The 25,208-nt window shown below is 29.2% G+C and overlaps 1 protein-coding gene and 1 long non-coding RNA gene across 7 annotated transcripts; both read left to right on the top strand.

The window, feature by feature from the left end:
• The first annotated feature begins 661 nt into the window (after positions 1-661).
• On the top strand, positions 662-8,489 carry LOC132940839 (uncharacterized). Its single transcript, XR_009664105.1, has 3 exons — positions 662-1,024; positions 1,081-1,177; positions 6,238-8,489. It is a non-coding gene; the product is annotated as an uncharacterized LOC132940839 (long non-coding RNA).
• Positions 8,490-11,681: 3,192 nt separating this feature from the next.
• Positions 11,682-24,592, top strand: LOC132942043 (cytochrome b5-related protein-like). 6 transcript variants are annotated; one of them, XM_061010327.1, is made up of 7 exons: positions 13,498-13,621; positions 17,437-17,558; positions 20,029-20,248; positions 20,743-21,140; positions 21,254-21,442; positions 21,848-22,051; positions 23,867-24,592. In XM_061010327.1, exons 3-7 carry the CDS (start codon positions 20,045-20,047, stop codon positions 24,162-24,164), a joined length of 1,293 nt encoding a protein of 430 aa, XP_060866310.1. In that variant the 5' UTR covers positions 13,498-13,621; positions 17,437-17,558; positions 20,029-20,044; the 3' UTR covers positions 24,165-24,592. The 6 variants fall into 6 exon arrangements, with proteins under 6 accessions (XP_060866308.1, XP_060866310.1, XP_060866309.1 ...); XM_061010325.1 differs by lacking the exons at positions 13,498-13,621; positions 17,437-17,558 and adding an exon at positions 11,682-12,901; XM_061010326.1 differs by lacking the exon at positions 17,437-17,558 and having other exon boundaries at positions 13,502-13,621.
• The last annotated feature ends 616 nt before the right edge of the window (positions 24,593-25,208 follow it).

Below are 25,208 nucleotides of genomic sequence, written 5' to 3'. Positions count from 1 at the left end.
TTAATATATAGTATATACATCATACATGCTAGTATAGTAGTATGCTGCAATGCTACTAATGAATTTAATATTTACCGCAGTGGATTTTTAATATACATTCATATTGATTAACACGAACTGAAGATATGTTTAAGCAGTGGCGTGCTGAACGACGTTTACCTAATGTAAAAATTGCATATTGCCTAAATGTTGCCCCTTATTAAAGACACACGACCAGGCAAAAAATAATTACGAAAAATCACATCCGACGTCGAAAGCGGAAAGTTGAACGTCACGACCGACAGATGACGCTGCCGTTATCGTCCGGTCCAGATGTAATTATCGTTCAAAGACTATCGTTGGCCATCAACACCGCAGATGTCTATAATATGTAATATTCATAGGAAATATAGGTATACTGTTGAGAAATTTAACTCTAAATCATACATAAAAATATAAAATTCTAATTAATGAATGTTGCAAATTTGAATTTTTACTATAATAAATGTACATAATTCCACATAACATTAAGGAAATCCTCGACGAAGGACAGTAGTAAGTGGGTCCATATAGAGGCGACACTCCACTCCACACACACTCCACCACCACACATACTCCACCAACGCATACACTCCACCACCACACACACTCCACCCATACCACCGCCACCCGGAGACCGGAGTCCCGGACCGTATATGATAATATAACGCAAAAATGTGTCCGCCGACTGTTTACCTGCAAGGTCACCGCTAAATGACCACCCCTTTCAGTCTTCACCCCGTTTTTGTATAATGTTTAATATAACGTAAACACCCACATACTTTTGTCCGACGACTGTACCCTAACCTACAAAAGATCACCGCTGAATGACCACAACCACCCTTTCAGTCGTCACTCCAATGTATAGTCATACAAAACCATGACGTCTCCGTGTTTAAAGTATTTTAAAATGTCGTGTACCAGCAGCCAAGTGTCTACTATAAATACACCAGACATATCAGCAGGATTTATTGATTTTTTAGCGAGTGGAGAGTTTGATGAAATGGTAAGTTAAATTATTTTCATATTATAATTAAAAATAATACAGTTTATATATTATAGCTATCAAATACACCAAGACGAGTCTTTTATAACTCGTTATTAAGCCAAGAAGAAAATATATCTGTTGGCGATGAACAAAATGACCAACGAACAGATGGTACGTTCATTTTATAATTGTTTTTATACATTTTAATATATTTACCATTATAGAAAACCAAAATGATGTATGGGGTGAAGACTGAAAGGGGTGGTCATTTAGCGGTGACCTTGCAGGTAAACAGTCGGCGGACAAACTTTGCGTTATATTATCATTTACGTATAACATTATACACGAATATTTTTTAAATAATTACTTTCTGACGTACACATATTAATTGTATTTTGATAACGCAGGATATAGTTGTGCTGTGTGGGGTGGTGGTCGCCACGGGTGGTGTGGCGGTCAGTCAGGGTGGAGTGTGTGTGGTGGTGGAGTGGTGTCGGTCGGTCCGGGTGGAGTGGCGGTCTCGCCGGGGTGGAGTGGCGGTTGGTCCGGGTGGCGGTGGTATAGGTGGAGTGTGTGTGGCGGTGGAGTGTCGCCTCTATGGACCCACTTACTATACTACTACTAACTGATACGAATAATACTAACACTAATTGTATACGCTCGTATACTCGTATAATATATTATATCTATTAGGTTTAATCAAAGTTATATCTTATAGATAATATATTACGCTCGTATACTCGTATATATATCTATTAGGTTTAATCAAAGTTACGAGTTAACGACATTACAGTCATAGAAAAGAATAACTAATTACAGTATTTAATTTTTGGAGAAAAGTGGCTACGGCCAGTGTAATAAAATCCGCGATAAGAATACCTGTATATACACACATTAACATCATGCGTAGAATTAATTCGTGTCCAGGCGGTGTACCACTGTATGCAATATGACGTACTATTGTAACATAATTATTCAAAAGTAAATTACATAAGTATGAAATATTTAAGTTATAAGTTTTTAATATTTTAGACCTAATTGCGCCAATGATTTATAGCCGGGACCCAACTTACCTATTACCTTTTTATACCCGGGACTCAACTTACCGCTTTCAAAACGAACCCAAATTATCGTGGACCCAATTTACCTAGCTCCAAAATTAAATGTTAAATGAATACAGGTAGTTAGTTCGATATAACTTTATAACTATGTGCATATTCATTTGGCACTGAGGGTGACGGTAATTTTAAGGGGAGTTTATAGACTAGTATTATCCTTATTATAATGCTAGTAATTTCTTTATTCAACAGGTAGTTGTGTACTAAGTACTTGTGTACAGTGGCGTGGCAAACTTCATTAACTTATGAGGCACAATAATTTATATTAGTAATTATAAATACTTATACATAAATAATTACTTATTTACGTAAATGGTAACTGAGAATGATTGGCTCAGTCTTACTGTCTTAGTGTGTACACTATACTTAATAAATTATTTACTATATTTGAAATGCTCATATAGTCTCCAGGATACCCCCCACCCTTAAAGCTGAGGCACGTGTCTCAAATAAAGTCCTTCCTCACGCCACTGCTTGTGTATAAATTTCCACACCACCTTTGCGAAAACGACAACATTGAAATAATGAAGTCCGTTTAAATGCATGAGGTATTATACATAGCGCGTTTTTTTTATTGTGGTATCCCCGTTAAGGCCTAATCCACATGTACAAAAAAGTGTCAATTTTATCCACACTTTCACCACAAAGTAATTTACTGTTAATGATCAATGGCGGATACGTTTTTGTTTTTAATGTATCTATATAAGAGTTGTTTAATAGGTATGTGTTTTGACAAAGGACCGTCACGGTAGACAATAATTAGAAAAATAATACTGTGATGATGGTAAAATTTGCAAAAGTCTGTCCATGATTGGATTGAACGTTATGGAATTTAATGATGCAGCTTGAGTTTTTTTTTATATGGCAAATTTATGGATTTAATTTAAAATCAATAGGAAATATTTTAAGACTTTAATTATTTAAATTATTAAACGCATGCACTTTTGAATTATTATTCAAAATATTTTATTTTTTTAGGTACTGTTTATTTTTTCTGTCAACACTCATAAATTCATAAGTTACACGAGTTCATAATATTATTAGGAAATAGGAACTTCACTTTTTTTAATACTTTAATATGGATAATGGATATTGGATATTGGGGAAAAATGTAACAGTAACAATAAACCAACGTTAGAATAGTGGCAATAAATATATAAACCATTTAATTAATTTTAAATAAATGAAATTGACACTTCATTTGCACTTAAACTCTTGTAAATTACTTACCAGACTTACCTGTAAAAATATTTATATTAGAAATTATAAGTTATAACTAAAGTGTTCGGAAGTTATAGGAACTAAAAAAGGAAAAATATGCATGAAATATGCACAGCAAAATTGTAAAACATGCATGAAAAAAATGTCAAATATGCAAAATAGTTTGATAAAATATGTTGATAAAAATTTTAAGATCCAAAAAATCCATTTTCTGTTGTTATTAAATTGTACTAAAAGAAATGTAGAATTTGAAAAAATAAATTTATAATATTTAAAATATGGCGAAAAACTGTATGACATTTTGACATTTCATTGAACTGAAAAAAATATATTTGAAAAGATAGTAGGTACATCGGAATATGGGCACGATAGAGATTAAATGCGTATCGCGCCGTTTTCGTTAAAATTTAAATGAATAGTCGCTTGCGGTGATAACAATAAATACCTACCTACATCAATATGGAGTTATATATTCAATATTATTATTAAAATACACAACTTAAAAAAGAAAAAGATCAATTGATTTTTTTTTTAAATATATTAAAATGCGTTTGAAGATCAAGAAATATGCACTTTTCCTCTAAAATTGACAAAATTTGAGAAGTATGAATTTTCAATATTCAATTTTTAAACTGACCATTTTATAGCTTGGATTATTTTAGCTCAGTGTTCTATAAATCAAGAGAATAATATAGAATAATATACAACTCATACTACAGTGGCGGATTTTCAACATTTTTCTAGGGGGGGGGGGGGGAGTCCTAAAAAGTAATATGTACCTATTATTTTTATTTTTATAAAATTAATTAATTAATTTTATATATATATATCAGTGTCAATAAATAAATAAATCCGCCACTGCTCCTACAGTCCTACAACTTCCGAGCCCTAATTATAACATTTAAAATACTATTCTCGTCACCAACTGTTTTCATTTATCTATATTATTATGAAATATTTTTAAATCATTAGTGCATTATTATTAATTTCATTCCCATTGAGAACTACTAATAATGCGTAAAAAATTAAAAATTAAAATTCTCACACATGCATTTTCTAATCATAACCAGCGAGATGGAAGAGAGCATATTATAAAAGGACAGTGCGACCTTTTCTTTTTTTCGGTATCGACGACGTTGCTGGAATTTCTTGCGAATTACTTAGACAACTTCCGTACGGCCTGCAGTGTTGAATGTTGACTGTTTTAAGTGGAGGAAAAACAATTAAATTAATTAAATTTTACTTTTAAGTTAAGACACTCAATATTAAATCTAAAATTCAAAAGAATCAAAATAATAAAAGTAATTGGAAATATTTAAAACAATTCACTGTTGAAAATATTACGGTATAAATAAACAAATAAATTCTATTCGATTAAACATTTACGTATACAAAACTGAAATATAGTCTCCTTTTTAGCCAGCACGGTATTACACTTATATTTATTTACTATAGCCAACATAATATCATTGATTACAATATAATTTTTTTTTATATGCATAAATTATTTATATTAATTATTTTATTATTTACTGGAGGAAAATGGACAGTGGAGGAAAACGGTATCTCGTTTTTGTAGGAAAATTGCTACGGCCTATTTCAGGATATTGATTAATAACTAATTTTATTTATTGAGAATCTTATTATTAAGACTAATAAGTTCACGCGCAAATCGGTTTAGGTTTTTACCACCGCCTAGGAAATTGAACAACCAAATATGTAAACAACTTGTAAAAAATGTATTACAGTATTACCACAGAATAATAGTGTTACCTATGTTTTAATATGAGTAAAAAATTAACAGATTAAGAAAATTAAATCATAAAATTTCGGATTATTCAAGTGACCTGTCCAGCTACTCCCCTAACAGTTTAATTCATATACCTACCCATGAATCATGAAAGAAATAACAATTTCTACCCGGAATTAGAAGGGCCACACGCCGAACCACAGCACTTTCAAATTTATGATAAAAAATAGTTTCTAGTATGTACCTACTACCTCATACAGTAATACCTAACTTTTAACTAATAAATATATTTCACTTTTATCGTTTATCAGAATGATAAATAATTGGACTTGACTGTGTGTCCATTTGGACACAAAAAACATCCTTAAAAAATGGCCTGCCAGATCGCAGGTTACATTTTGTATTCCCGGATGTAACCCATATGGAACGAACTAACTATGTGATGAATTGTCCGATTTACCGTATTGCAACTCACTAACATAAATATAACATAGGCATATTATTTTCATTCATTACTTAGCTTTGAGCAACATTTAAATTTTATGCTTCTCACTAGGTATATTGATATCAATCTACGTTAATTAGTTTATACACTTATGCATGAAGGTATCTTTGTATTGTATTACACTTTATCATTTTTGTAATGTTTAATTCTCAACTTATTACCTACTCCATATTTTGTTTTGTTCACTATGATGCTTAATACATTTTGTGACCAATCAACATCGGCATCATTATAAATTCTTTTTGTATAATATGTAACTGGGTTGTTTAACGCGTTTAATTAAAAATAAATAAATACATACATACATATATATCAGGGGTGGCTCCAAGGGGGTAGGGGCCGCATACCCCTCCCAAGCCCGTATTTTTAAGAAATTGCTTATTGTTAAAAACAAAATTATAAAAATAATATAATGTATATATATATGTATATAAAATATAATGTTAGTGAAACATATGAGTGTACCGTAAGATATATATTGCCACTTTATCGCACTAAAAATATAGTTTTAAAATATCCGTCGTGTTGGCCTTATATTTAAATCCATACTAAATGTGTGACTGCTTCGCGAATGGTTATATGATTAATATCATGTGACAAAACGGTAAATTAACAACATAATACATTTTTTTTTCAGATTATAATTTTTAAAAATTGTCAATATGTTTGTGATGACTCGAGGTTTCCTCCACACATTTGGGCATTACATTCTGGAACGATAGCAGTAGCACAAACAACAAATTCCGTCAAATCTTTTCATTTACATTTCAAAGATAACTTCAATATCTACGTCACATATATTCACATTCAAAAAACCACAACTTATTTAATGTTTTATCAGAAGTAGGTATAATAAAATATTTACATTAAAATTAGAAGCGTATAGGCACACAGACAACCAGGAAACATACTTTAATCTGTTAGAATTCTATTAAATGAAATAAAGAGAAAGAGAAAAAACCAGATTTAATTTTGTACAATTTGTAGGTCATTACTTTAAAAATTGTTGTTTTTGACTAATAATTATTTTTATTTTTTTTTTAATTATTTATTTATACGCCTCCACTGTTAAGGTTATTGCATAACTAATTATTTATTATTTAAATTATTAGTTATTAATTATTATTAACTGATTCTATACGATTTTATATATTGTGTTCATATTTAATTTAATATTATCGTGGCTTTAGTGAATTAATGAATATGAGAATTACAATAATTTGAATTTAAAATTATATAATTTGTACATTTAGTCTAAAGCCAATCAAATTTCTAACATGACGTTTATTTTTACTTACAAATGAATAATTCAATACAAGCATTGTTTTTTTTTAAATTTACAGGTTAAGCAACAACCAAAAATAATTGATGCTATTGTATATTTATAAATTATAATTGTATTGCTAAATTAGGTAATATACTAAATGGCAAATTATATTTAAACTTAATAATTTTTTTCAAAATAATGTTCATGACTTTATGCTTTTAGATTTTTTATATTATATCCAAGGTAGTTATAACTTATAATACGGCATGGTAATGCAACTTCACATAATCGAAATTTCGATTGTTGTTTATAATCGTTGCCGTAACAAATTCATACTGCCAGTATATGGTGGAACCAAACATATTAAAGGAATATAAAGCACGATACTTGAATCTTGTTATCTTATAGTATATTTTTTATTAATTTGTAACATCCAGATAAGTACATACTATTTAATATTAATTATATCTTAATTATTTATAGACGATAATAGTTTATTTTATACTAATTAGGTACTTACACTATATTATCGGTATTTATTTATTAATTATTATATTTAACGGTCGAGGCCGATTACATTAAGTAGGTAATATGCCATATGGAAATACATAAAACAACCATGTACCTATAGAGTATATTATAGAGTACTTGATTTTGTGTAAGGTTCCATTTACATTTAAGTGATCAAATTATTAAGGTAAACATTAAAAGAATCAACAGAATTAGTAAATATTCTATCAATGTTAAAATTGTTTACATGTTGCAATTTATTATTCTAATCAGTGGTGGCTTAAGGAGGGGTGGAGGCAAGGATCGTGCCCCTCATATTCCAAAAAAATAAATAAAAAGAACAGGGGAATGGTAGGTACCAACTATACAATTTAATTTAATATAATATACGATTTTGTTTTTAGGGTACCTATATTATAATATTATATTTCGGCGGTTCTTACAATAACACGAGATGTTTTGTAAAAAAAAGGTGTTAAAAAAAAATTTGATAAGGGGGTCTATGATTTCTAAAAATCTTTCATCAGGAATTCGTGATCTACAAATGATTAAGCTGTTATATTATATTAAATATTAATATAGGTACTCGATATCGTTTAATATTGTAAGCTCTCTCGTTTTGTAGTCGTTATCTTATATTTTCGTGTACCTAGTACGCTAAACGTTAGTACGTAGTACATACGTGCATAGGCGTAAACAGGGGGGCTAGAGGGCTTTAGCCCCCCCCCCAAAAAAAAACTAATGATTTAATTATTATAATTTAAAAGCATCATAAGAGTATAGACTTGAGCTTCAGCCCCCCCACCCCAAATTTCAAACATTATATTTACGCCACTGCATACGTGGTTTTCAAACAGGGACTCTCGGGTTCTCTATTTATAATTCTAATTTGGTTAATTTATGATCGTTAATATTATGTTTGACGACTGTCATCGTGTTTAGATTTCAAAGTAATTTATTGTTTCAATGCTATTGTAGCTGTGAATCAGAAACCACAGAAAGATCCTTTTCAACACTACGACGGCTTAAAATATGGTTGACTACAACACTCCAGGCCGTAACTAAAAACATATTTCGGGGGATCCAAAATTTTTTTAATATGGATACTACGAAGGTCACATCATTTTACTTCTTGTTATGGTCTCGCTCTTAGGCATATCCATCGGGACAATTTCTAATATTTTCTATAGATATAAGATATAGATAAAGTTGAATAATTGATCAATTTGCAAAAAATATATGTAAGAATTGACAGTTGGATTTTGTACCTATTGCAGCTGTTTGTAGAGTTGTTTATATTTTGAGATTTATTTTATCTTTTGACTTTTGTACTATTTTGTATAATCTCTACACTAATTACTTTTGATATGAAAACACTTGTGAGTTTAATAAAAATAAAAGTTAAGTCTCATAGATGTTCTAAATTTAAAATTTTTTTATAAGGGCATATGATTTTACAAATTAATTTGTGTATTAATTGTGTCCGGCTTCATTTTACCGGCGTTACCGCTACCGCTATCGTTGCAGTGTATACTGAACCATAGGAGCTGTACAGTTCATATAAATATAAATCAGTAATGAGTAATTTTTATTAATTAATTATTTTTAAGTACTATTTTGACATAGTTATAAAATGTGTACTACTTGATTTTAAGCACTCAATGTGGCAAAAAACAAAAATACATACAATTCGTCGATTATGGCAACTACCGATTTTGGAGATATCATAACAGTAAAAACCTTCACAAATCATTATTAGTTAAAAAAAAATAGCATATTATTACTTAATTTCATCGAAACCTAGGCGACGCGTGACGTGACGCGGACGACTAATGAAACAAACAATGCCGGTAATTATCAATATATTTTGATTATGATTTATGATTTATGAATTATTATCGTTCTAAGTCATAATAATAAGTTTGTAAAATCATATGAATTAAATTAAATTTTTTGCTCAAAATATTTTTTTGTATTGCATTTTAATTTAAAATTTATTGAAAATGCATTTTACAATTATTGTATATTCAGGCACTTTATAATTTTGCGGGCTAAGGTGCCAAGACCTGTACTTTAAACTTCTGTAGGAACTTATAGTCCCATTTTAATTTTAAATGTTGGTAAAAAAATTGTTGCATATTATTATTATGCATTTTTGATATTTATCAGTTTTTGTATACAGTCTTTTAAGAACAAACTATTATGAGGAACTCATGAGTTAACTTTTAGACCGAAAAATAATTGTTTATCATTGTAAAATCAATACAAGCTCAGAATGTAAAACTAAACATTTAATAATTTTTAACTACAAAATAATTTACAAATTTTAGTGATTTAACGTATTTATAAAAACATATAGGTAAGTACCTATTATTATTATGCATTTTTAATATTTTTATAATTTCTGTGCAAAAAATTTATGAAAAATCTTGTCTTTGATTATCATGCTTTTTGACTTAGTTTATTCCGTTTATGTATGATACATCTCAAACATTTTATAATTTTTACCGCCCAAAGTACCAAGTACATATGTATAGATCCAATTGGCTAACTGCAGAAATCATACCTTAAAGTTGAATATTAATTCGTTTTTTCTGATCCAAAAGGCGAAGAAAAAAACTCATTGAACTCAGATTATTATTTTATTTAAAATAATTGTATCATTTGTAAAAAAAGAATGCTTATTGTATTATTTTTGTTGACATATCATAAAGTTTGAGATTAAAATATTGAAAAACGGAGTTCGATGTGGCCTGTAGAATATTACTCTCCATTAGTTAAAAAATAAATTACCAAATTTGGTTATTTCTACGGAACAAGATCATGAAAAGGGCATTTTTTTTTACAAAATTACATTGGCACCGGGAACCTTAAGTTATTTGGCAATTTTGTAAATAACTGTGGGTTTAATGGCCAACAGGTTAGGTTAGGTTTGGAAAGATATTCGTATGATGGGTATGTACTTATTCGCAATATCTCAAGATTTGTATATATAGTAGGAAAGAAAGATTTCAGGGACAGATGTTATTGATAGGTATTTATTAATTATGTATGCAGATTCCATTCACTTTATAATTATGTGTAATAGACTAATAGCTAATGCTACAATACTATTAGCTCAACATTTTTTAATTTATCATTAAAAACCCGGAATGAGTTTGCGCACAAAATATTATATAATTAACCACTAGTTTGCGCAATATGTAGCGTTTATATAATAGGTACGTGTTACATTTGGACATTACATTAAAAATTGGACGGGATCTCGCGGGTTATTGGGATCCGGGACACCGGGATACTTATCTCGCTATACTTACATATGGTTAGGTATTTTCCTATAGCCTGAGTGTCCTACTTAATTTACTCAGCTGTTTACCATTCAAATTTTCAATTATAATTTTTACGTGTCAGTAAACGGTATTATTTCATATATTAGAAAATATACATATTATACTTCGGCGTAGGCAACTAGAGTAGCGTTATATCATTGAGTATAGACTAAACTTAATGGTAATATATAGGACAGAGGACTAGTAGCTCTAAAAAAATCACTAAATATGCACTTAAATATACAAAATATGCATTTTAAAATGAATATTTTTGAACAAAAAACAAGAATTTACTGTAGGTACCTATTATTTTAATGAATACATTTTATTTACAACTTTATTTAGCAACTTACAAATTACAATTAATCATTTAAATTATGTGGATTTATTTTATGGGTTTTCTTGTCTGGATACTTCTTCGAAACTTTCAACTAACAACTTTTCAACTACTAAAGAACAATTGACAAAATATTTTTGTTTCAAATTTTTAAGATTAACACACATTTTTACCTTAGAAGTTACATTGAACAATAATATGTTTTTTCAAATTTCCAAATTGAGAACTTTTTCTATGGTCAGCTAACAGCATTTTGAACGTTGAAAAAGTACGTTCAACATCAACGGAATTTATAGGAGCATAATATATAAAATATGCTAAATCGCTCAAGATTTCAGGTATTTTGACCATTGAAGTTTCTCCTCCAGATAAAAATTTTGAAATTTGAGTTTATATAGGTATTTGGTAACCTTTATTTTGTCTAAAACATTCATCTTTTCTTGAATCATTTTTCCCACTGTACCGGGTACTTGGTTAAATTTTTAAAAAAACCTTTTCAATTATTTTTATAGTGATTTATTGGTGTTTGCAATAATAACATGCGACTTTTACCCACGATCCCAACCTTGTAATTATAGGTTCCGGAGGAAATAAAGATTAGGTGCTGATCAAAATTTAAAATAATTTTAAATTCAACGTTTTTTTGGTTGTAAAAATAAATTATAAAAAACGTTGTCTAAAAAATATTGATAAATTGATAAATTATAATATGCATCTAAAAGTACAAAATGGAAGAAATATGCGCTAAAAACCAAAAAATCGCAAAATATGCATTTATTTGCATAATCATTTTTTTAAACTAGCTTTGTGGAAGCATAATGAAACGTATTTGTTTCGCACTCTGCTATTTTTGTGACTGTTCGAAAAAAATATGCAAATGCTACTAGTCCTCTGCCCTGCTGTAATAAATAAACGTATATCTAAATATCTATAAATCCATTTCGACTATGAAAAAAATGCTAATAACTCAATTTTAAAAGTTTTTCTTGAATGTAAAAATTGTATGTTGCACCTGCATTGCATTTAACACAACCTATTGGTTTTGTCGAGTACAAATTAGTAAAAAATAATAATTATCCGAGGTCGGTAAGTGCTTTAAATGTTTTTTCGGTTTGATGTATATTTGCCATTGGAAGAAATAAGGATACTATATTTTGCAAATTGAATTGCTATTGCTCTACCTGATGGGATTATACTTTTCTGATTATGTTTTTGCATCACATATTTTACGTGTAGATATAATTTAAACTTATATCCATTCCTGTGGGCTGTGAAATCAACACAACGAATACAACGATGGTGACTGAAGCTCTCTATAATGTAATGATATCCATATATCATACACAATGAATATTTGTTTTATAGTCAATTAATATGACATATTATTGTAATTATTATTCACTTATGTATAATTTACTAATGTATAAAGTTTAAGTACAAAATGTCATGATATAATCATTGTACATATCAAATTACTATTGACATTCTAAATAATCTATAATCACAGTAAACATACTTTGTTTCACAATAACAATTAGTATAATAAAAAGAAAAATACGATAGTGACGAAAAAAAAAGTAGCATAAAACGCCATCCCACTGGCTCATTGTTAGACAGTCTTCTAACGTCTTAAATACGTACACTTTCAGTGCGTAAATGTGTAAAGGACGCCCATGAAGGCTGCAGTTATTATTTTCACGTATCGTCACCATCGTAGTTATGTTTTAATTCAAAGAAGTGTGTTCTCTTTCTTTCTTTATAATTATACTCAGATTCTATCTCCCTTTTATCCCTGGAACTCTGTCAACTTTCATCATCAATGCAGCGCGAAGCAAATACACATTCATCTTCGCAAAAGGTAAAAGGTTATATTACTTACAAACCTAATCTCTCTGTATTGGCAATTTGGTTCTAAAATTCAATCATATATATATTGGTGAGTTTTATAAGGTATTCTATATTCATATATATAATAAACTGGGTCCCTTAGAAGAACAGTTGTGTTCTTCATAAGTAATTTTGTAGTTGCTTGTAACAGAATTCACGACCCCAACAATAATACTTCCTCTGATAGGAAAAGGTAATTAAAAAATATAGGTATACCTTTCTACCTCTTTATTTTTTATTACAATAACGAGATATAATTTATGCGCAAACAAGTTGTAAAAATGTGCGTAAAGTAGGAACGTCCGAAGCCCGTACGATAAGATCACTGAAAATTGAAATATATTGTTTTAACGGTTTGTGATCACGGACTTGGAATTAATTTTTTGCATTTTTAACATGCATAATTGAGCAATTCATTTGTTGAAGCTAAAATAAAATTATATTTAATTGTTTTTATTCATGATAATAGACAATAATAGTAGTAGTAGTAGGTAAACACGATTGTCCTTGAATGTTATTGGTCGAGATTTGTGTTCCTTATAGCATGGTGCCTATAGTTGTTTGAATCAAATATATACCAATTTATAATCGTTTGAGCTACACGCAATAGGTACTTGTAGTTTTTATACTCCGACAGGTCAGTTTAAATTGTTTGATTCCGCCGTTATATTTTCATTTTTTTTTTAAATAGGTAAGTACAACTATATTTTAAATTTAAATCAAAAACACATTTTATTATTATGTGGTTTTTCCTTTAAAAATCCCATTGATATGAAATCATTCTAAACGGAAAACAATTCTGAGCGAAAACTGTTTATCAGCTTATATTACAAAGTATGTTTTATGATATTATTGTAAGGTAGATAGAAGAACTGTATAGTTAGAGATGTGAGATTTGAAATGTGAAAGTGTTGGAACATAGAGTACAATGGAGAGAAGCAGTGTAATACACAAGCAGACGAAGGAATTATGTTTGTAGTGCTGGTCTTGAGGGTAGTTACCCCCTACCCCCTTTCGCCAAGATGATATTATTGGTATTAAAGTAATTAATTTTTTTATTAGTAAATAAATAGTAGTACAGTAGGTTGATTTAATTCTCGAAGAAAACATTGCATATTTTAAAATTTTATTGTGTGTATAAAATATAATATAATATAAAAGTTCGAAGTACCCACTATACCCACAAATTATATTTTTAAATTACAATGTCGTTCAAATATCTAATTTCGTCCAAATTTGAACTCAAAATATCTATAAAAAATTGTGTTTATTTATTGATTACATTTAATGGTTTAAGTATGAACTATACTCATGAGAAACCTGGTTTTAAAATTTGAAATATTCAATCTTTAGCTATAAAAATTGAACATTTTATACATTTTAAATTTTAAAAATAGTTTTTGATTTTAATTTTCGTGATTTTGGTTATTTTTGTCAAAATGTCAACTTTAAATTCTTATAAAAATCGTGTTTATGTATCTTTATTCTTTAATTTTTTTTTATCTGCTAATATAATTTATAGCAACTTATGAGGAACCACGTATTAAATGTTTCTTATGGCTATAAATAGCTCAAAAAGAGGCGGAATAATTTGAAAGTTTCATTATGTATGGAAAATGATTATATAAACCATTGGTGAAAGTACAAAATTGGAGCATTTTTACTGCCTCAAAAGGTAATGATGGACAGAAAAAAAACACATCATTGTAAAATCAATATACTTTTTCACTCCGCTCACAATCTTATAAAGTTAGGTCAAAAAATTAAACAATTTAATTCAAAGCTCCTCATGCATTGATTTTATTTTAAATTCTGAGCGAAGCGATGAATGTATTGATTTTACAATGATGTGTATTTTTTTTTTTATTTTTCGTTTTTTTTTGTGTCTGTCATCCCCTTTTAGGGCAGTAAAAGTGCTTGGATTTTCTTCAACAGTAACTTTTCTGATAGGAAAGTGAATCTAGTTGGTACTTTGGGTATGAGTAAAAAGGTGGATAAGTGGATGTCGCTCTGCTGTACAGTAGGTTACAAGTGGGTCACTGTAATGGATGGTGTTAAATTTGAATTCAATGATATAATATCATTGTATAAGAAAAACGATTCTGAGCGAAAACGGTCAGTCAGCCTATGATATTACCAAGTATATTTGATGATATTATCGTGAATAAAGTAATTTATATATAATCTATTTACGTGAAGCCTTGTTTTAAATTTTCAATCCTTAGCCATAAAAGTTAAACATTTTATACATTTTTAACTACAAAATAATTAATAAATTATAAATATGATAAATGTTCCGAATCTAAAATTTCCCAGTAGTTTTCAAAAGCGACGTGAAAAACAAAAGAAAAATTAAGGAAAATTGGGAATTTTTACGCAAAATCTGTTTTCGAGAAAATCGATTTTGGTTTTTGGTGCAACTCTAAAACAAATGACCGTAGGTACATGAAATTTTGTCTGAATGTTTATATTAGCATTTTCTATACACCATAACATTTTCCAAATATTTTTAGTTTTTTTTTTCTATAAATATCAATACAATTTTATTTGTTGGTTAAAAGAGCTTGAAAATTTAATAGAAGGCTCCTAGGTTATTGTTTCAAAGGCAGATGAAAAAAATTAAAAATCCTTAGTCACCGTTTTTATTTATAAGCATTTAAAGTTCAATCTTGACAAAATAAGGAAAAATCACGAAAATTAGCAAATTATTTTGAGTTGGAAATTAATTAAAATTTTTCTTATTAAATCTAAGATTTTAAAATGTAATACAAAATTCTTCGTAAGTATGTCTACCTTTATCAAAAAAAAAAATGTCTAAAAGAAAATCAAATTAAATTTGTATGACTGTTTGAAATTCATATTTTTACAACATTTGGTATTCACTCGATTTCTCATTTTGCTAATTTGTTGTTATTCAAAAACGAATAACTGTAGATACATGAAAATTTTACTGAATGTTTATATTTTTATTTTCTATACACCATACAGTTTTGATATTATGTTGACACTTTTTGAGCTGTTTACGGACATTGTCAGTTTTCAATTTTTTTAGTTTTTTTTCTATACATATCAATAAAATTTTATTTGTTGTGTAAAAAAGCGTGAAAATTTAATGCAAGTCTCCTGATATATTGTTACAATAGCAGTTGAAAAATATTAAAAATACATACGCACAATTTTTTTTTATAAGCATTTAAAGTTCAAATTTTGACAACATTTATCAAATTTAAAATTTAATAATTATTTTGTAGTTAAAAATTTATAAAATGTTTAACTTTCAAATATACTTGGTAATATCATATAGGCTGACTAACTGTTTTCGCTCAGAATCGTTTTTCTTATGCAATGATATTATATCATTGAATTCAAATTTAACACCATCCATTACAGTGACCCACTTGTAACCTACTGTACAGCAGAGCGACTTACACTTACCCACCTTTTTTTATAGTTAACATTAGACATTTTAATAGATGAAATCCAACAAGTTTATCTACCTTTATCAAAAAAAAAAGTTAACCGGACAGTAGCGGTCATTTTTATAGGCGTTTGATTATTTGATTTTTTTATATTTAGAGGTTTTTAATAATTCCATTTGATTATTCATACATGTACCTACCTATGCTATGATGACACATCACCTCCGCTCAAAATCGTTTTTCGTACCTATGCAATGATTTATCATTGAATTCAAATCTAACACATCCATTACAATGACATACTTGACAACTATTGTACAGCATATAGCGGTACCCACAGACCACTTGTCCACCTTTTTTTATAGCTGAGGATTGAAAACTTTAGTAACAACCTGGCTACCTAGTTCATACTTTTACCATAAAATCTAAAAAAAAAAAAAAACAGTTTTTTTTATAGATATTTTAAGTTCAAATTTGGACGAAATTAGAGGTATAAACTTTGAATAACAATCTCATACTTATTTGGTTGTAATTTAAAAATATTCATGAGTAGGTACTTGAAGCTTTTAGATTTTAAAATAAATTATTATATTTTCAACGCACAATTACGTCATCTTAAAATATAATATTTTGGCACAAATTAATTCTACATACAGTATGACAAATAGCAAAGTGAATGAATTTTATATCAATAATTTATAATAGGTATCATAAAATATATTTAATAGCTATATAGGTTATAATAATATGTCATAGCTATAATGCCACAATAAAGTATAGGTTGACAGACCGTCTTCAGAATCGTATTTCGTATACAATGATTTAATATTATTGAATTAAAATCTAACACATCCATTACGGTGTACCACTCGACACCTACTGTACAGCAGAGCAGCACTTACTCACTTGCGCACCTTTTTTAAGTCTAACATTTGGCTATCTAATGACTGATGTATAATATATATTATATGTATATACAAAATTATTAAATCAATAAAATTTGTATATTATAATATGCAGTTACCTATTATTGCTTATATAGTGCTTATGCGACATAATATAAAACATTATATTTTTTTACCAATAGATACACATTTGGTAGTTTCTGTGTAGAGGAGGTGGGGCCCCCCCGCTCATTCAAATGGAGCTCATTCGACGTGCGCGAAACGATCCCGTCTCTTGTGAAAGGGAGTATACCTATGTCCTATGGTATTATATTATTATATTTAATTTTACACTATTTACTTATGTCGTTTTAACCATGCTAATAATATTGTTTTTGATAAACAGTAGACATTCTCGCATGTCAATCAGGAAATTAACAATTAAGTGAACGTTACAACATGCGATAGAGCACTTTTCCATTCATTAAATTCAAATAACGATGCACGGATATCATATAATTTTATAATTATCCTTCATTGGATCGAACTCCGGTAAATTGAAAAATTGAAAAATAATAACAAATCTAATATGCCATCAGTATATGCCACGGGCACAACATTGAAACATTCACAAAAAGTTTAAGGTTGAACCACTACTAATTTTACCCGCTATACGAATTGCTGATACGATTATCTCTATAATTATTTAACCAACCAATTATAATATTAATTGTTATTTTTGTCTAATATATACAATAACAACTTATAGCCTAATAACAAAATAGTACAGTTATTGGATTTTAATTTTTGTTGAAATAAATAAAAAATAAACTATAAGTTAACCCATAGTAATATGTAATACCTATATGTTATATATATATTATGTATAGTATACAGGATGATCCATTTTAGTGTCTTCACTCATTATATTTCAAAAAGTTTTAACTTTATTATTTTTTTTATATTATAATTAACTAGCCGATAATATCCCGGCTTCGCCCGTGTGTGGTTTTTATTTTTGTGGAAAATAAAAGTTGTGAGAGAAAAAGTGCAAGAAAATAATAGTCCAGCGCAATTTTTTTAATTTAGTGTAGTATGCCGCTAAACTTCAATTAAATTATTAAAATAAAATGTTGATTATTATGAACCTATTTATAAATATGTGGACATATAATATGTGACCAATTTCACCAATTTCATTGATAATCTAATCGGGTTTTTGGTCAAATTTATTATAATATATTTATGTAAATTATTTTTTTCACATAGGATGACATTGAAGTCATTTTGTAATTTATTCTGGCCTTAATAGTGGACAGGAAAAATATGTAATTATCTAATCAAATTTTGTTTTAATTATTAGAACTATTGTATAACTATTTATACTAATGTATATATGCTGCAGCGTGATTCATCAAGCACGCTCACCCATTTTTTTCGTTAATAATGAATTTATTCAAATTCTGATTTTTCGAATTTGAAAATATGGTCTATGAGTAAGTATATTTAAAAATTCGAAAAATCAGAATTTGAATAAATTCATTATTAACGAAAAAAATGGGTGAGCGTGCTTGATGAATCACGCTGTATATACATTAGTATAAATAGTTATATAATAGTTCTAATAATTAAAACAAAATTTGAATTTTTTGTACTACTTAATGAGTGTCCTGTACTGATACAAACTGAATACTATATGTATTATACTTGGGCCTTTTTTTATAAATTATTTATATTGATAAATTTATTAATGAATACCATGGACCTTTATCCTTAGAACACAAAGTTGAATTACTCAAAAACTATCCGTATGAATTTTGATTCTGATACGTCAAAAATTTCAGAAAAATTATCCACTACACTGTATAGTGTACGGTTGAAAACGGATATTCTCATTTGAAAAACAGAAGTTTGTATCTTCACAGGACACTCCTTAAATAGTTCAATAAATCTTAAGAATTTGAAAATATGGTCTTAAAGTACATTTAAAACTTCCAAAAAAAAAAATTTTAAATAATTGTATTATTGAAGAAAAAATGGGGTAAGCATGTTTGGTGAATCAACCTGTATATTACTATAGCTGACTCCGTGTATTCGTTGTCCCTTAAAAATGTCAACTCTATATAGGTACTTTTAGTAATATTATATTTAAAATCTTTTATAATCTTTTATTAATAAATAAATCAAAACTAAATTTGCAAGCTATGCGATTAGAAAAATGTATTATTTATCTGTGTACGATTTATTAGAACAGAATTTCCACTTAATAAATGTATTACTATCAAAATCTACATTATACAACATGGTAGTCGGTAATAACCAAAATCATCAAACATTTAAGCAATACAAGTGATGATAGTCTATGAACGTGTTTTTCAATTTACTTAAAATGATATTAGGTATAGATACTATATTATGTTCAACCATTGTAATGTTCGATTATCAAAAAACCATTTTTTGCGCTATTCGTGCGCTAAATCATAGTGTGGTCAGCTACACTAATAGGCGTGAGAGGGTGTGGACAGTCAAAACATTTTCTATGGGATTACAAATTGAATAAAAAAAAAAAAATACGCATCAATAGCAAAGTTTTTAGTGTATATACTTGGTGACTGCTGTTCCCCTTAAAATCAAATTTTGAATAACTTCATTCTGGAGAAAAAAAGGTGGTGAGCATTCTTGGTGAATCACCCTGTATATAATATGTAATATGTTTAATTAAAAATTATATTAAAAATTTATACACAATGTATAAAGGAGAGAAACAATTCTGTTTTCTTATGATTTTGTTTTAGAACTATAAACAACATTATGGCTCCAAGAATTAGTAGTTGGCCTGAATGGAATAATTTATCAAGTACGGACCGCAATATAAAATCGGCGGACAGTTGGATCGAGGCTCGCCAAAAGGAAGAAGGCGCTGACGGGTTGTGGAGAATTTATGATGGACTGTATGATCTTAAACAATGGATACACAAGCACCCCGGAGGACCACAATGGCTAGAAATTACAAAAGTATGTACCTACTTCGTAGAAATATGTATAGTGGCTGTGGCACAGTGGTACACATTCAAAGCATTATCATATTCTAAAAACGTGCAATTTTTTTTTAATCAGAATATTAATTTATCTGTTTAACGACGCTGTATAGGTGCCTATTAAACATTAATGTAGGCATATGGCCTATAACGGGACATGCCGGGTATACCTATACTATAATACCTCTTCCCACATTTTAAATTTACCTATGACCAGCCATATTGTTATGCATACCATTTTTAATCATTACCGATTGCCATTCTGAATGACGGAAACTTTTATGTTTTATTCCGAAATAATATTATAGGTATTTAACATAATATATGGAAGAAAAAAGACGTAATTTGGTTTGTTAATTCATTGATTTGACATTTGTCATCGAATAATTGTAAATATTGATAGAAATAAAATGTCAACATTTAATCATTAATTGTATAAATAATTTATATTTGTATTATATGATTATTTAGGGTACGGATATTACAGAATTATTCGAAACGTATCATTTTAATCAGAAAGCCGCAAGGGACGTGATGGGTACATTTTACGTGTGTCGAGCGAAGACACCGAGGAAATCGCCTTTCACGTTCAAACCCGACGGATTTTACAGTGTGTTGAAGTCTAGAGTTAAAAAGAAGTTATCCGAAATTAACCGTCGTGAAGTTTCCATCAAATCTATACTGGTCATCGATACTTGGTTCTTCGCGACACTCATCCTCTGCGCGGCAGTCGCACAAACACAAAGCGCAGTTTTGGCCTTATTTGCGGGTATCAGTTTGGGGCTTGGAACCGTTGCAAGTCATAATTTCACTCACCTCAAGGACAATTGGAGGATGTATTACATGCAGCTGAGCTTGTTCTCAGTGCGGTAGGTCCTATAATGTTCAATATATATAGTATAGCTTCATATTGATAATCCGTCGTGTAGGTACAACAGTTTAATAGTTATAATATTTTTACCGTTATTTTATAATAATATAGAGAATGGAGAATATCACATGTTATCAGTCACCACGTTTACACCAACACAGTACAAGACTTAGAGATGACATTGTTGCATCCGTTTATTCATTGGTTTCCGACCGATGACAAACCGCCTTTAGTTCGTTATACACCTTATCTTACTCTCATCGCCTACCCTCTCATTGCACCGGGACAATTCGTCATCAGGTGAGTTTACGTAATCATTGGTAACGATCGGGATTATGGACTATTATAGGGAGCGTTATTTAACTATACCTACACAATACAAAATATGTTTTAAATAATAACGTAATATATACCTATGTAAGTTTGTGTTTTTTTTTTTTTGGTCGAGGCTTCGACAACTGAGGTCATTAGCCTGTGGAACTGTGGGGGAGGGTACGTAAGTTTTGAACACGTGTGTGTTTGTTTTGGCAGAATTTTTAAGTGGGCACCCGTAGCTGGTATCTACCATGTCCGGGTGGGGAATGGCGGCCTCTCTCTCTCCGGACACCGCGACTGCCCAAAGAAAAATGCCACCCGTGGTCGAGTTCGAACCGGCGACTATGCAAGTGTATAATAACATTGTAATGTATAACTATTGTGTTTCAGAACGTTCAAACGCATGAATGATAAAGCTGACCTTTTAATGTTCGTCATTCCGGTCATATTGATGATTTGTGGTCGCATGACCATTGGCTTAGTACTTAACATGTGGCTTATTATGGTACTGTCGAGTAGCTCTGTGTTTTTATTCCTCGGATTCAGTGTTTCTCATCATTTACCCAATAACTTCCATGACGGAGACCACATCAAGTAATAAAATCAGATATTCAATATTGTATAATATATTATTATTTATTAGTTAAATAATTATTAGAGTAGAGGTACCTTCTGTTCCTACTGAGCATAGTGATAAATTGTAGTACAAGACTAACTTTATCTGATTATGATATTTAATAAGAATAATAACCTTAATATTAATTACTAGGTGCAATTTTATATAGCAATTAATAACTCAATCACAGTATTCAAAATAAATGGTTACATTTTTGCTGTGTTTATTGTAAATGCCACATGGGTAATGGCCAATGTGTGCTGCGTTAGAGACAAGGTAGATCACTCAAATAATTAATTGCCTGATAAAATGTTTCGCCACGCTACTGTAGAAGACTAAGGGGGTCTTACCGATAAAAGTATTAAAATTTCAATATAACGTTTAGTTTTTTAAATATTAAAAATTTTTGAAAGTGATATTTTTGTTAAAAGAAAGATGTCACACGTCTTTTTTCAATTACTCATAAGTCATAAGTAACTTATTAAATAATGTGAGTGGAAACGGAAAACATATATCGGCTATAACATTATTCTTTGAATTGAATATTCTTTCAAATTAAAAAAACTTATTTTTTTGTGTTTTGTGCTCCTTTAAGATATAAATGTATAGATCTCTGAAATGTTGGTAGGTATACTTTACAAAAATTTTGCACTTGAAAAATTTAAAATTTTGATCTAAAATGTTAAAACAAATATTTGTAAACATGTACCTATCACCTTCACGGCTTTACGTGTATGGTATATCCAACTATCCAAATCTTTATGTTTTATTTAAAGTTGTTAGAACATTGTTATCTATACCTGCTGAAACTTCCTTTTTAAAAAAGTTATTCTGCAATACACAGAAAAAATTAAAACAAGATAATATTGTACATTGAAAATAAATGAAATTATTTAAAACAAATTTTCAACAAAAAAAACAGAAACAACAGTGTTAATTTTAATATACAGAAAAAAATGTTTATTAAAATAAAAATGCACTAACATGTGTTATTTTACATACATTTTCTGTACATAATGAATTTTTCAAAATATTTAGATTAATTTTAAATTTATATTACATAGGGAGGTCGGAGGTATTGAGTGCTAAAGGTAGGTACTTATACTAGTTATGCATTTATTGATAGCATCTTCGAATTTTTATTGACTATAATATTATGCCATATGTATTTGGATAAATTTATTTCTAAGACCTTATCATTTTCATAATAATAATAATACATGTATTACCTATGCATATAGGTATCTATCAGAATAATAATATAGATAAAAGTGTATTATGTTATAGGTAATTGTTTATATTGAGATTAATGCGAAGGTGTAAACAATTTAAGTTGTACGAAAGGAGGGGGTGTCGGGGGCAAAACCCCCACCGCCCACTGTGATCTACATAAATCTAGCACCCCCATAAATTTAACCCAAATTGAGCCTATGTAATATTAATACTGTATTATAGAAGGCATATAGTAGAGTGACCATAGGCGCAAATTGACTAAATTTTTTGGGAGGACTCAATCCCCCCTCACCATGGCCATATGCCCAAATTGCTTAGTACCACAGAATATAAAAATTAGTACTAATTACTAGATTTTGAACTGGGGGGACTTGACCGACATTTGGGGGGACTAAGTCCCCGAAGCTCCCCCCCATTTTTGCGCCAATGAGAGTGACAATGTAATATCCTTGGTTTTTTATCATTAATATTATAATAAAAAACGGTACTTCAGTACTTGTGAGTATAAAACGATAAAATTATTTACTAATGTATAATATTATTATTATGGCTTTGTTTAGTGGTAAAGACATCGATTGGGGAATTCATCAGATGGACACCAGCGAGGAACGGAACGAAATAACAGATAATATATTTGTATCTTTGGTAACGTTTAGTGACCATACGTTGCATCATTTATTTCCGTCTTTAGACCACAGTTTAATACCGTTCTTGCAAGACACCTACATAAACACATGTGAAGAATTTGGCTTGGATAGAACATCAAAACCCTTCTCGTCCATTGTACGCGGACAGTTTAAACAATTAGTCCGCCTGAATCCAAACGATCCGAAGAGAAAACAATGTTTGAAAAACTGACCTAAACATACAAAATATTGTCTTATTGTTTTGTATTTTTCAAGCTTATATTATTATAAATGCTATTTTGATTTTTTTTATAAGTGCTAGTAATAATTATCAGGTGCAAATCGTAATCATTTTACCAGTCGACAGTCGTTTACGGGGAATTATATCACAATATCACATCCTGCACGGCTTCTAGTTGGTGTGTCGGCTTCTAATGGTATTAGTGGTAATACGCATATTTCGTACCTAGGTATATGGCTAAATACAAAGTTTAGACTTTTATGTAAAAATAAACCTAATTTATTAACTTTAGAGTACCTATACTAGAATAATCCGAATAAGGATATTGTCATGATATATTTATAGCCGTATAGGTACACCTAACCTAAATATTGTATTACAAAATATTTATAAAATAAATAATACATTTTACTATAATATTGTATATTACAATCTGTTATCATAAAAATATCTTAGCTGTATCAATTATCAACCACGGGCGTATGTCATCAAAAGTGAAGAGTTATTCATAATTTAACGATTTTGTACTCATTATACGGCCTAATATTATTATACAAATACTTGATACATTGATACGTGTTGTTAATCATTTCAAATTTGACATATATATAGTATACTTACTCGTCTTACTCAGTTATTCTAAACAAATAAACTTTAAAATATAATAAAATTGGAAACAATTAAACGTACAAATGTAATAATGTTTTAAAGTTAAAGCTAAGTGTTAATGTTTTTTTTTTTTTTTTTATTAGGCAATCTAGCTGTTACGAAAGTCAAACAATAAGCTAATTGATAATTTTTTTTTAGTACACACAGGAAACACAGGGTGAAGAGACCTCCCAGTGGAGGTACTTCGTCGAGTGTTAATGTTTACGGTTTATAATTTTATTATTATTTTTATGTGCTTTTTTTTTTATAATTTTAATGCTTATATTTTATTTAATATATTTATAATTATTCTTACCTAATACACAGTACCTATGCGTATTTTTTAGTTATTATAACTTGCAGGCCTGTCGTTAGATATTGTCCGCC

This window comes from Metopolophium dirhodum, chromosome 3 (assembly GCF_019925205.1).
Source record: "Metopolophium dirhodum isolate CAU chromosome 3, ASM1992520v1, whole genome shotgun sequence".
NCBI lineage: Eukaryota > Metazoa > Arthropoda > Insecta > Hemiptera > Aphididae > Metopolophium > Metopolophium dirhodum.
Note: the sequence above shows the minus strand (reverse complement) of the source record. Positions and strands in the feature narration are given on the sequence as shown.